The sequence below is a fragment of the Acipenser ruthenus genome, chromosome 15 (assembly GCF_902713425.1).
Source record: "Acipenser ruthenus chromosome 15, fAciRut3.2 maternal haplotype, whole genome shotgun sequence".
NCBI lineage: Eukaryota > Metazoa > Chordata > Actinopteri > Acipenseriformes > Acipenseridae > Acipenser > Acipenser ruthenus.
Window position 1 is genome coordinate 1,913,257 of NC_081203.1, and position 13,499 is coordinate 1,926,755.

At 48.4% G+C, this 13,499-nt stretch overlaps 1 protein-coding gene across 1 annotated transcript; it reads left to right on the forward strand.

The window, feature by feature from the left end:
• Window positions 1–1,737: 1,737 nt before the first annotated feature.
• Window positions 1,738–6,477, forward strand: LOC117973911 (protein AMBP-like). The gene is made up of 10 exons (XM_058986758.1): window positions 1,738–1,911; window positions 2,144–2,286; window positions 2,489–2,565; window positions 2,847–2,960; window positions 3,266–3,367; window positions 3,484–3,527; window positions 4,105–4,180; window positions 4,626–4,793; window positions 5,435–5,608; window positions 6,297–6,477. The coding sequence occupies exons 1-10, from the start codon at window positions 1,807–1,809 to the stop codon at window positions 6,332–6,334; spliced, it is 1,041 nt and encodes a 346-aa protein (XP_058842741.1). The 5' UTR covers window positions 1,738–1,806; the 3' UTR covers window positions 6,335–6,477.
• The last annotated feature ends 7,022 nt before the right edge of the window (window positions 6,478–13,499 follow it).

Consider the following 13,499-nt stretch of genomic DNA (forward strand, 5'->3'; position numbering starts at 1 on the left):
CGTGTCCTGTTCTTTTAAAATGGCTGTGGACTGTCCTGCACCTCTCTGAATGAACAGCAAAACTCAACAACTGCACTTTTCTGGTATCTCTTTCGGTTGTTGGGGAGGGCTGGAGTCATCCCACTGTATTTCCAATTAACCAGTGACTTACCCAATACACCAGAGCTGTATGGCGCTTGTAGGTAGCTTTTTTTTTTTTTTTTTTGTCCAAGCAAGATGCAAAATCAAAAGATGTATAACATCCCTACTGAACACAAACTCCCGAAGGGGTGTGAACTCTGATTTAACAGACTTACGTATTCTCGTTCTTTTAAGAGCTTTGTGTTTTTTAGTTTGGACAGCTCTGATCGATTTTTTTATTCCAGAGTCACTTGTTATCTTCTAGCAGCATTTCGTAACGGCAGGAACCAATAGTGCTGACCCTGTTTGTTTGCACTGAGCCTTTAAATAAATACACGCAGCAGCCCTGGTGTTTGTGTGCTCCAGGATGCCTGTAATCCTGGACGGTGCCTGTGCGCACACGCTGGCTGCTTCAGCCTTCCCTGCTCCTGGTTATTTGTTCTCCTACATGTTTGTTTTGTTGAATGATTAAACAGGGTGAAAATCTTTCTTTTAGTCTTGGTCGGTCTCTCTCTGTGAGCGTACAGATCCCCACTCTCTCTGTTTACCAGCGAGGTTGTGTAAATGTGTCGTGTTCTGTGGGTCACTGTCCCTGACCCCCCAGTGTTGATGCTGGATCAGGGGAGGGAGGCGATTCCAAAGCCGGATTTGTTTTCCTGCCCCGACTGGGACCCCTCACAGAGCTGACTCTGGGGGGTGGAATCATGAAGTCATGCAGTTTCTGTGCTCTCTTTGCAATCATCCCTCCCCATGTGTTGGCTGGACTCTGCAGTACAGCCCCAGGCAAACCTCTGCATCTGCACTGCAATGTTTTTAAGCAAAGAGGAGCTGATTTAGATCATTGAGACGTGTGGTGCTGATCGTCAGCAGAGAGCACCTAATCCGTATCACAGATAGCTATGATGCCTGCGTTATAGAACACCCTGTACATGGAGTTTGGTGGTCCCAGTTTCCCCCCAGTGGACATTAACCCACATTACACAACAGTGTCACGAGGCAGGCAGTTACCCTAGACTGAACGGGAAAGGTAAACTGAATGCAATGCAATTACCTGAACGTAGTGAAACATTATCAAAGGAAATAAGAGCTCCATTCATTAAAAGGAAAGGATGTGCGTGTGTGTGTGTGTGTGTGGAGGCAGCGGTGTTTAAAAGAGTATCATTAAGCTTTGTTATGTATGCTGCTAGTCTACCCTAACGATGGAGAGGGGCACGCTGTGTTACAGAGAAGCCAGCACCCCACGGGACACAGGTGAGTCACACACAGTCTCCGTGCCTCCAGACCCTGACAAGACCAATGAAGTGCTCTACCATACTATCAGCTACTGTGCACCCCCGAAGACATGCCCACACCAGGGGCCTCTGCTGCTAAACCATTTTCAAAACGAGTTGCACCCCTGGGAACGATACAAGGCGTTTTCAGAACTGAAAATAAATAGCTAAGCCCTAAATATGCCGTAGATATAAAACAATTCTCAGAGCTTGCAGATCCACGAGACCTTTCCTCTCCTTGCTGTATTTACCGACGGGGTTAAGCAAACGCAGAGATTGCAGTACACTGAGGGTCAGTGTCCCTGAGGGCGAGTTAATTCATATAGGAGAGAGGTGCATGTGAGAGGGGTGGCATGTGTTCCTCACCCCCGCGCAACTCAGAGAGATCGCTCACTCATCACAGGACAGGACCAAGATGCAGGGCACGCTCAGCCTTCTCCTCGCGCTGCCCCTCGTGACGGGGTTGGTGCTGCCTCGAGAGCCTGCCGATGAGGTTCAAGAAAACTTCGACCAGGACCGGGTAAAGAAGAGGGCTCTCCGTTTTAAATACGCACGCCCTTCTTATTACATCGGGAGAGAGAGCTGTGCACGCGTTTCCAAACACGCGCACCAGCGCTGCATTTCAGTTATTGAAAAAGCAACAGTGTGGGCAGATGCGTGGCTAGATATGGTTCTGTTTTGTTTAAATTGCTGTGCGTGTTTGCTGCTGTGTGTGTGTTTGAGGGGAGTCACGGCCTGTGTTTCTGTTGCAGTTCATGGGTAAGTGGTACAGCCTCGGACTGGCCTCCACCTGCCCCTGGCTGACTGCCCGCAAGAGCAAGATGTCCATGAGCACCCTGGTCCTGAAACCGTCCAACGAGAGAGGCCAGGTTGACGCAACCGTCACCTTCACTGCGTGAGTCCCTCCGTTCAGATTAATACTGAGACTTTATTACACTCAGAGTACAGCAAGCGGATACAGAGAAGGTAGATTCAGCGTGTGTGTAACTATGCATCATTAATAGCATTGTAGTGATATGTAAGTGCACATGCATTTACCAAGTAGCTGCTGTGTAAATACCCTGTCATTAGAGACGCTTTTCTGTGTGTTACACCAGGAACGGCCAGTGCATGGAGAAGACTGCGGTGTACAGAGAGACCGAGACCCCGGGACACATGAAGTATCATGTCAGCCGTGAGTCCCTTCAACAGACACGCTGGCACGTCTTTCCTGAAATCAGCCCTGAAAGAACATTTTGATTAATTCGATCGAGCTTGCTTGCAGTTTGCAAAGCATGGTTTTAGTAGTTTTAGCGTTGTTATGAATTTTCATTTTGCGAAGCACTGTTTAATATGCTGGTTACAAGCTCGCTCTCTCGCTCTCTCTCTCTCTCTCTCTCTCTCTCTCTCTCTCTCTCTCTCTCTCTCTCTCTCTCTCTCTCTCTCTCTCTCTCTCTCTCTCTTTTGCATTTCCAGGGTGGAATGCGGATGTCGATGTCTATGTCGTTCGCACAAACTACGATGAATACGCCATGGTACTGATGCTGAAACAAAAGGAAGGCAAAGTCACCAAGTCCGCCAAACTGTACGGTAAGGAGACGCCCCGACTCCCCTGTCTCAGCGCTCTCCCGAGTCACCCATAGAAAACTTCAGCACGTTTTCTACACTGAACAGAGGGAGCCAACCCCCAGACTAACACGCGTTCCAAACACCTCCCCGTACCATAACTTTTATAACCAATTCCTTTTTCATTGTCATTTTCCTTCGAGTAATCTAAGCATCTAACCCCACCCCACCCACCTCGCCCAGCTACATTTTGCAAACCGTATTTAATTCACCCAAGGATGCATGCTCAATGGAATTTGTTCAAATCTGCTCTCCCCACCCCTCTACAGGCCGTACCCAGGAACTGCGCCCCAGCCTGCTGGCCGAGTTCAAACAGTTCGCTCTGGAGCAGGGGTTTGGAGAGGACACCTTCCAAATTCTACCAAAGACAGGTGAGACATTCCTAATAATCACTGACCAGGTCTCCCTCCCAGCACCGACTCACCAGGTCTCCCTCCTAGTATCGCTGAACCTGACCCTGACCCTCTCGCCCTTTCTCCCCAAACAGAGGAGTGCCAGCCCAGCGAGATCAGAGAAGAGCCTGTGCTGCTGGTGAGTGAGACAGAAGGACGGTCCCCCACACTCCTCTCTTCCTGCGCTACGTTGTAACCCATTAAGTACCAGTGACATTTTTCTATGAAAAAAAAATAAATCACGACACGTGTTGTATGAATGCAGTGTGATACAGTCTAAATCAATATGCTAGCATTCTAAAAGTATTAGAAGTGTAAAATGACAGGCTGATTTACAATGTATATATATCCCGGGACAGGAAAATATAAGTTGAAATCTCACGCCGGCTATGAAGCTCAACGCATAGAAAAATGAGCATCACTGCGGGGAGGAAAGCACAACAAGAAATGGATCATTGTTAGGCTTCAGTATACTGAGAGGTCATAAGAATCCTCTGAAGGAGGATTAACAGCAACATTTCGACTTTTGCGGTTAACAAAACGGAGGAGCCTTGATGGGTCAAACAGCCTCTGATCACTCCCAGACGCTCCTCATGTCCTCCTGGCTCTTCGTTTTAAAACAAATCGCTGATGACACCACTGTTTCTAGCGCAGCCTTCTCCTCCTAGCAGCTAGGGGGCAGTGTCAGTAACTCCAGGCTTTCTTTGTTTTCTCAGAAAGTCCGCAGGGATGTCGGTCAAGCCCAGCCTCCCGAGGGATCAGGCGATGACAGCCCATTTTTCCGCAATGAAGGTCAGCTATACATACTGGTATACATACTGGTATACATACTGGTATACATACTGGTACCTGGCCAGTTGCATGAAATCACCTACTGTGTAATTCCCTCCTAAGTGTTTCTTAAGCCTAAAAAAGCAACTTAACACCATTAAGCCAATGCCTTAGATAAGGTGAAAAAACCCCACTGAAGTGTAATACTATAAACGTGATACTGCACATTGTATTGTGTAAACAGGTGTGGCAGGGATTAGACTACAGAGGCTGGATGTGAAAGCCTTGCTTAGCTCTCTGTTCAGTGTTAAGGCTTGGTTAACTGTGGTGATAGTGGTAACATTCCTAATGGCAATAAGCAGTCAGTGTATAAATGCTCTCCCTGTTCCTGAGTTGTGCCACTGTTCCTTTTTGTTGCCCCCGGGTATTAAGAGTGTAAAGCGAGACTCCTCCACTCTCCACACAGACTCCTGTAAGCTGCCCCAGGACCAGGGACCCTGCTTCGGGTATGAGACACGGTTCTTCTACAATGCCACCCTCATGACCTGCCAGGAGTTCTCCTACGGGGGTTGCCTTGGCAACGAGAACAACTTTGTGACAGAGAAGGAGTGTCTGCAGAGCTGCAGGACCGAGGGTGAGAGAACAGCAGGGTGGATCTGAATACTGCAGGCTTGCATGAAGCTGACCTCACAGCTCCACTCACTGACACATTCATGCATAAAGAAAACTCTTCTAGTCTTTATATGAGGACGTGTGGAAGACTAGCAGGCACAAGCATGATGACCGCTCTCCCTCTCCCTTCCTCTCCCCTCTCTCTCCCTCTCCCTCCCCTCTCTCCTTCTCCCTTTCCCTCCCTCTCTCCCTCTCCCTTCCTCCCTCCCTCCCTCTCACCCCTCTCTCCCTCTCCTGCTCCCTCTCCCTCTCACCCCCTCCCTCCCTCTCCCTCTCTCTCTCTCTCTCCCTCTCCCCCTCTCTCTCTCTCCCTCTCACCCCCTCCCTCCCTCTCCCTCTCTCTCTCTCCCTCTCCCCCTCTCTCTCTCTCCCTCTCCCCCTCTCCCTCTCACACCCTCTCTCCCCCTCTCCCTCTCACCCCCTCCCTCCCTCTCCCTCTCTCTCTCTCCCTCTCCCTATCTCTCCCTCCCCCTCTCCCTCTCACCCCTCTCTCCCTCTCCTGCTCCCTCTCCCTCTCCCCCCCTCTCTCTCTCCCTCTCCCCCTCTCTCTCTCCCTCTCCCCCTCTCTCTCACCCCCTCTCTCCCTCTCTCTCCCCCTCTCAGCTGTCTGCCGGTTGCCCATACAGAGTGGCTCCTGCACCACATCCACTGAGCTCTGGGCTTTCGACTCCACCAGCGGGAAGTGCGTCCCTTTCAAATACAGCAGTTGCCAGGGCAACGGCAACAGGTTCTACACCCAGAAGGAGTGTGAGGAGTACTGCGGGACCCTGAGGGATGGTAAGGACAGTTTTAAACTCTCACCGCAATGCATCCTGGTACTTGTAGTCCTGAATCTCTTGAAGAAAAGAGAGACAGGCGAAAAGATACCCAAATGCACTTGGATGTGAGTTAAAATAAGCATCCTTTTTCTATCAGTTTCTATCATTGAAAGCAATGACTTGGGAATGCCATAATGAATTAAATGAGTTATTCCAATATTAAACCACTAGATGGCAGCAGAGGCCTTTACAGGTACAACCACATGCAAGACACCACAAACAGGCAGGCTGCAAAAGCAGTTAGCAGATATTAAAGGTGTATATTAAACGCTTTCAAACCAAACCTGCAAGAGAGCCTCCTAACTGTTTTCACTGCTGCTCTCTCTCGCTGGCCAGTTCCCAAGACAATGTCTTCAGTTTGCAAACTGTACTGCTTTACTGACACTGTGAGACAGCAAGGTAGGTCTATGACACACAGGTAAACACACAGTAAGAGACGCTCTGTCCAGTAACACAGTAGACATGGACCAACAAGGCAGAGAGAGCTGCTCTTTGGACATTTCGTTGACTCGTTCAGTTGATTCACTTTGTGACCGCAGGGCCTGCACAGGTTCATCTCAAGGGTTAAGTAGTGCTCTCAGATCTTTCAAAACGGGTTACAATGTCCTGAAATCGCTGCTTCATGTTTTCCACGTGTTCTGCAACAGGTGAGGAGGAGTTCCTGGGTCTGCTGAAAAAGAACTGAAGAAAGCGGATGCTGATCCTTGTAGGGCTGAAGAAAGTGGATCCAGAATTCATCCAGCTTTCAATGGATTGTCAGCCTGTAATACTGTCTATGATTCAGTCTGATTAAAAACGATATACATATATATAACCAGACGATGAAAAGCATGACTCTGTATTTATTTTTGACCCTGGTGTGCTGTTGGAAACGACAAATGATTCACAGCAAGACTATTTTAAATCCGGGACACGGAGATGTTTAGTGAGCAAATGGTCTGAGTGAAGTTATCCGAAAACAAACTCCCCACCCCCAGCTGTGCTGCTTTCCTAGATGAAGGAAAAGCATTTCGGGGGAACCGTCCTACCTGTGAGATGTCTTGCTTATTAAAATATTTCTCTGTAGCGTCGACTCAGAGACAGCAGGCTGTTTAGTAAGTAAGGGGTCTGAGTGTGAGGAAATGGGCCATACACTCCCCAGTGCTTGTCTTGTCGTTTCCACACTTGGGAGTGTAGCTCTGTGCTGCTGGAGGGGCTTCTTTCTGTGCTCTCTGTTCACAAACAGCTCTTTCCAGTTCGTCTGCTTTCCGCTGCGGGTGAGCTACACAATGCCAGCGAACAACCTTTATTTATTTTTTAATTGCTCGTATCAAGTGTGAATATCCAGGTGCAGCCGTAGGCATGCGGGTGTCTTGAAAAGGGAAATGCAGAAATCTATGCGCTGCCAACATGCAACAATAGACTAAACTGAGATGCACTGCCCCTCACACTTGTAGTATATTGTCTCCCAGCCCCCATATAAAGATCATGCCATTTGAACAGCAAGAAGCTTCAAATGTTATTTTAACTGCTTTAGGTAAAGAGAACTATGATATAGACTCCATAATGACAGACCCTGAACAGCTGTAGAAACAGAACAGAGCGGGGTTTTCAACTGCCCTGCAGAGACGGTTGTGTCCAGCAGGTGGCGTCCTCGCTTCACTCACTTCCCTGCCTCACCTGGCTCCAGTCTGCAGCTTCCTTTCTCAGCTCCCTGCACCGTGGGGGGTTCCGAGTTCCGGGTTCCGGGTTCCGAGATTCGAACACTGACAGCATCCGGGAAAGGAAAACGGAACTGAGGAGATTTCCTGCGGTCCTTCCGGAATCTGTGAGAGCTGGGATCAGGGAAAACTGGAACCGGAATGTCATCCCAGGGCAGCCCTGTCCCTTCCACAGCTTCCACTTTTAAAGGATCTTTATCCAGTCTGCTTTCTCAGCAATATCTTAACACCGGCCAAAACAGAGAGATCAATAAGCACTGATGGAGCCCCAGGGGCAGGTAGAAAGGGAATATACCACAGCGGCAAAACTTTCATATTTTGACATACCGATGATGTCACAATGGCTGGAGCCAATGGGTGGGTTTCTTTTGAAGTATCATGTTGCGAAAAGAAAAGGGAAAACTCAAAACTTGTCAAAGCAAGAGTAATCAGACTAATGTGTTCACCACGGTACATCTTCACAGTAATTGTGCAGTTTAAGCTTTACAATGCTCACCTCTGCTTTACCATGCTTTATTACACCTTTCTCTGCTTTACCTATGGAGCACTTTTCTAAGGGGTGTGTAAGCAGTCTGGTAAGCTGACTGAGAAAGCACTGCTGGGGCTGAGCTTTGCTTTCTTTCGAAGCACAACGCAGACCGTTACAAACCTTTGCAAGCCTGTGAAACACAATGTCTAACATACATAAAAAAAAACAAGAAAATACGCAGGCAGGGGTCCAGTAGACTTGAGTCTGTTGCACTGTATTGTGGTTGCAATTACTGGCAACACTGTGGTATTGACTCAGCTAAGGGTTGCACAGGGTGCTGCAGTGGCGTTATAACAGGATTCCCCGGGTCCTCCTCAAGGGGGGTGTCTGCCAGTCTGGAAGAACCCGTTCTGAGTGGGGGAGGGGGAGTGAGAGAGAGAGAGAGAGAGGTACAAAGGAATTCCTTTCACAGGAACCTCAATAAACAGCTTTCTTATCCCAGGGCCTTTGTGTGTGGGTCTGTATCGGGTAGCCTTCCTGTCCTGTAGGAGAGAGAGAGGCAGTGAGACAAGGAGGCTGCAGAAAGGGTTTCTTAGCGTTCGCAGGACAATACACCGGCGCGCACGAGCCTAGACAGGCCCAGAGTTTGGAACACCTTTTAATGTTAAAAACGCAGTTAGAAACCAGGTCAAACAGACCTGGTACAGCCCAGTACGCATGTAATTAAACTAATTGAAATGGATCGCCTAGGTATTTTCTGCTATACAGACAGAAGTGTGTTGAGAATGAGAGCTGAAACATGTGCAGCCTTTTCTCCACTTCACTCAGTTTCTCAAAGTTTTACCTCTGAAGTTGTGTGTGTTTGAAGTTCAGGATGGAGAGAGAGAGTGAGAGAGAGAGCGAGAGAGAGAGAGAGAGAGAGGGAGAGAGAGAGAGCGTGATTATTCAACGCGAGGGTTTGAAACCCCAGCCGGCTACTGGGGGCATCTATTCACTCTGTCTTGAATAGGATTTGCATATTTCAGCTGCTAATCAGCCCTGACTCGACAGCGTACCTCTCTGCAGCGCCAATAAAACAGATCCCTCCCTTTACTACCCGCATGACTATATTCCTTTTATTTGTGCCCCCCCCCATCACCCCCCTCCCCTCTGCGCCCCCCCTCTCATTTCAGTTCCAGGGTCCCAGTGAAGCAGCTCCTCCCACAGCTTCTCTGTAATAAATACTGTAAGTTCCTTCTGACCCGCTGAACTTTACAAAATCAGGATGCGACGTCATTTATTTAACGTCTCACTGTCCTGTGTGTTTGTAGGTATTGTTTAGCAGAGCTTTTAAAATGCTTTCCTCCCTTGTGTAGGGAGCTCAGTGACTTCTCATTGGCTTTTTCAGGACAGCTTTAACCACCAGGCCACACTGCTTTCCTCCCTCCCAGTCCCTCAGCTTTAACCACTAGAGCCACACTGCCTCCCTCCCAGTCCCTCAGCTTTAACCACTAGAGCCACACTGCCACCCTCCCAGTCCCTCAGCTTTAACCACTAGAGCCACACTGCCTCCCTCCCAGTCCCTCAGCTTTAACCACTAGAGCCACACTGCCTCCCTCCCAGTCCCTCAGCTTTAACCACTAGAGCCACACTGCCACCCTCCCAGTCCCTCAGCTTTAACCACTAGAGCCACACTGCCACCCTCCCAGTCCCTCAGCTTTAACCACTAGAGCCACACTGCCTCCCTCCCAGTCCCTCAGCTTTAACCACTAGAGCCACACTGCCACCCTCCCAGTCCCTCAGCTTTAACCACTAGAGCCACACTGCCTCCCTCCCAGTCCCTCAGCTTTAACCACTAGAGCCACACTGCCTCCCTCCCAGTCCCTCAGCTTTAACCACTAGAGCCACACTGCCACCCTCCCAGTCCCTCAGCTTTAACCACTAGAGCCACACTGCCTCCCTCCCAGTCCCTCAGCTTTAACCACTAGAGCCACACTGCCTCCCTCCCAGTCCCTCAGCTTTAACCACTAGAGCCACACTGCCTCCCTCCCCGTCCCTCAGCTCTATCTATTTGCCCATTCTCTCCAATGCCCCCCATCACACTGAAGACCCAGCTTGCTACAGGGCAGATTTAACAGAGGCAGCGCTAAAGCTTCCATCGGCATGTTTCCCACCCCCTTTCTCTCCCCTCCCTCCTTTCCTTGACAATGCAAGAATGCAGCAGGGCTGAATGGACGGGGAGGGCGAGGTGAGGCAGATCTGCCCTTCTGTCCCACACGAAAAAACAACCGCCTCCCCTTTCTTTTCTTCTCCTTCTCCCAGCTGATAAACCCTTAATTCGGGGAGGGAGGGGGGCTGCAGATTACCACGGGTACACAGGCCCCTAACCCCCCCTCGCTCCCTCGCTCTCTCGCTCCCTCATTCAGGCATTCCGACCAACAGAAATCACGATCGCTGCAGGAAAACGAGAGCGGGAGGGAGGGAGGGGGGACAATGGGGGAAATGAAAGGTGGCAGCAAGACAGCCCTGAATAGCCCCATTCAGTGTGCCCAGCCAAACAGAAAATCAAGACCCCCTCTAGGTTAAAAAAAAAAAAAAATGCAAAGAACAAGAAAAAAGGGACACAACTGTTGCTTTATTGTATTTAATTGCTTTCAGAGGGGAAACAGTTCACTTTAGTTTTTTGGGGGGTGCAGGGGGGGGGGGGGTGCAGGGGAAGGGTTGGGAAAACCTGGAATATAATATAAAGTAAGATTGATTGATATACTGTATGTACAATGGTGATGACACCTTGTATTCATTTTTTCTATTAGTATTGCAATTGCAAGCACTCAGTCATTATTATTATTATTATTATTATTATTATTATTATTATTATTATTATTATTATTATTATTCTATCGCAATTATATTTCTTTATGTTATAATATTAGGAAGTCATTTCCAAGTAACCCTTTTTTTATATTAAGACGACTAAACAATCTTTTTCCTTCTTTCTGTGCCGCTGCGTTCTGCTCTTTTCTCAGCGTGCACTGTTCTGTCTCCACAACACAAAAGCCCCACGCATACTCCTGGGTTTCGATACGGTAACGCTGCGGTGCGCTACACGGAGCTCCCTACGGACCCTCCTACAACACCTGCCTGGATACAAGCAGATGTCAAATCTGCCGGCATTTTCATGCAAAGGAATCGGGGTCACGGAGTGTGTGAACGGGGCGCATAGCTCTGCATGAACACATGTGTTCAGCCGCGCATTCTCCGAGTCCCCGGCCGGGATTCTGGGAGTGATCGTCTGCTGGGAGACTGCAGACAGCGTCGGATGTTTTTAGTGTTGCGGGATAAACCTGCACAGAAGAGACACATCGCTACCGGCGGGCCCTTTGCAAGCGAGTGTGTTAGATAAGAACTCACAAACCCAACTTATAATATCCCCAATTGAACCCCTAAGAAATTATTATTATTATTATTATTATTATTATTATTATTATTATTATTATTATTATTATTATTATTATTATTATTATTATTAATATTAATAATAAAGTATATATTTAATAGGTAGAATATTTAACTTTCGGAAGTGTGCTTGAAATTGGAAATGGAGATTCATTTCTCAAATTCAGAATGATTTAGGGACAAATACAAATAGTGCACAATCTACATGGTAAACTGGCGCATCGAAAAACAATACCACTCGTGTTATATAACAGTGTAGTGTCACTCCCTCCCGGTGATTACTATGAGATCCCCCCTGGCGTTTGTCGTTCATTTTATTGAGTTTCCTTCAGTATTTCAGAATTAATATGAAGAATGTTGTTTAATTGATCCTTTATAACGCATGCATTAGCAGTTTGTTGTAAGCAATCCTTAAGCTAAGGGTTGTATTGTGTGAGATCTTCAGAGCAGTCATGTTAAAATCACCTAACTCAACATACTCCTTGTGTGTTAAACCAAGGTGTGTGTGCTGTGTGTGCGTGTGTGTGTGTGTGTTAGTCTGTGTATGTGTGTTGGACGGTGGGACTGTGTGCATGCGGGACTGCGCAGGACTGTGTGCGTGTGTGTGTGTGTGTCTGTGTCTGTGTCTGTGTGTGTGTGTGTGTGTGTGTGTGTGTGTGTGTGTGTAGGACGGTGGGACTGTGCAGGACTGTGTGCGTATGTGTGTGTGTGTGTTGGACGGTGGGACTGTGTGCATGCAGGGCTGCGCAGGACTGTGTGTGTGTGTGTGTGTGTGTGTGTGTGTGTGTGATGGACTGTGGGACGGTGGGACTGTGTGCATGCGGGGCTGCGCAGGACTGTGTGTGTGTGTGTGTGTGTGTGTGTGTGTGTGTGATGGACTGTGGGACGGTGGGACTGTGTGAACGAGGGTATGCACAAGGTGAGGCAGTGACAGGTGTCAGGTCCCGGGCAGGCGTGTGGTTGTGGAGTGACAGGGTAGCGGGAGACCTCCTCTCCTCCCCTCCCTACACAGAGTGAAGCCGGGGCTGCCCCTGGGGCTAGCAGTGCCTGGCGGATGGGCCCAGTCTGCTTTAATTCAATGCGATGAATGCCTCTAGCTTTACTGCAAAGTGTTTAATGGATTTGAATGTGAAAAGGGGTGGAAGGGGAGGGGAGGCAGAAGGGAGAGGAGGAGGGGAAGCTGGCTCTTTGTTTGGGAAGGGCTGCTGTTTTAGACCTTGGATCATCTATTGAGCATTTGGAGAGCTGAGAGGGCCCCCTCTTTCTCCCTCCCTCCCTCTCTCTCTCCCTCTCTAACCTCTCTGGGTTCATTAGCATAGCAGCTGCCAAGTGAGGGAACGGGGAAGCGAGTCAATGGGAACACAGTCTGGGGGAATGAATAGAGAGGGAACATAGCTGAAGTGAAAGGACAAAGGGGAGAGGAGAGAAGAATGGGGCTCTGAATGGGGCTGGCTGTGTTGGGAAGGTGGAGGCGCAGAATGGAGTGAAAGAATGAAAGAAAGTTAAAAAGAGCAGAGGGCAGCCGAACCCTGACTGACCACCTGTCTCTCAGTGCGGACGCAGCGCTCGGGCGGGGCGGGGTGGGGTGGGTCTGGCGGGGGGATAGAGCGCCAGGACTGGGTGGGTCAGTCAAGGGGCAGCAATATTTTCTGCTCTTTGTTTATTGCTTTATTTGATATCCCCTTCGGGTCACGATTTTTTTATTTAATTTTTTTATGGGTTTGAGAAGTTTCCCTGCCAAAACTTTGAAAAAAAAAACAATTCTATGCATTATAAAATAGATGCATAGCTAGAGAAACTTAACCCAGTACAGCTGTGCACTCAGTAAGAGGAGATGTAGTAATCTCTGTGTTTTATACCAAGCGACTTTATCTTAAAGACTAGAATGCTAGCCCCTAGTCTACCTGCCTGGCTGGATGACTTTGTGCTTGATGGTGTTTTGTGTTTGCGAATCCTAAATGACTTGGGGAGATCTACGTGTGGTTTGGTAAGGATTGTACTTCATAGCACAGTTCTTGGTGTATGCCGTTGTATTGCACCTGAAAAGACAGAGGCAAGCAGGCAGTTCCTGTGACTCAATGAAGGAGTCTTGACAAAAAAAATGCCAAAAGTCACTTTTTTATTATTTTTTTTACACCTTCATCTGATTACAAGTTAGTTCTGACAAGTTATACAAAAGACAATAAATAAGCAAAAGATAAAAACAGAGAGTGTCTGTGTGTGTGCAATGCCGTGCCCTGAAACCA

What these genes read in the sequence shown, in the direction of transcription:
- LOC117973911 (XM_058986758.1), top strand. Translation starts at nt 1,807, where the DNA reads ATGCAGGGCACGCTCAGCCTTCTCCTCGCGCTGCCCCTCGTGACGGGG. An exon ending in CATGAAGTATCATGTCAGCC is followed by an intron (nt 2,566 to 2,846) that starts GTGAGTCCCTTC and finishes TTGCATTTCCAG; the next exon opens with GGTGGAATGCGGATGTCGAT. An exon ending in CAAGTCCGCCAAACTGTACG is followed by an intron (nt 2,961 to 3,265) that starts GTAAGGAGACGC and finishes ACCCCTCTACAG; the next exon opens with GCCGTACCCAGGAACTGCGC.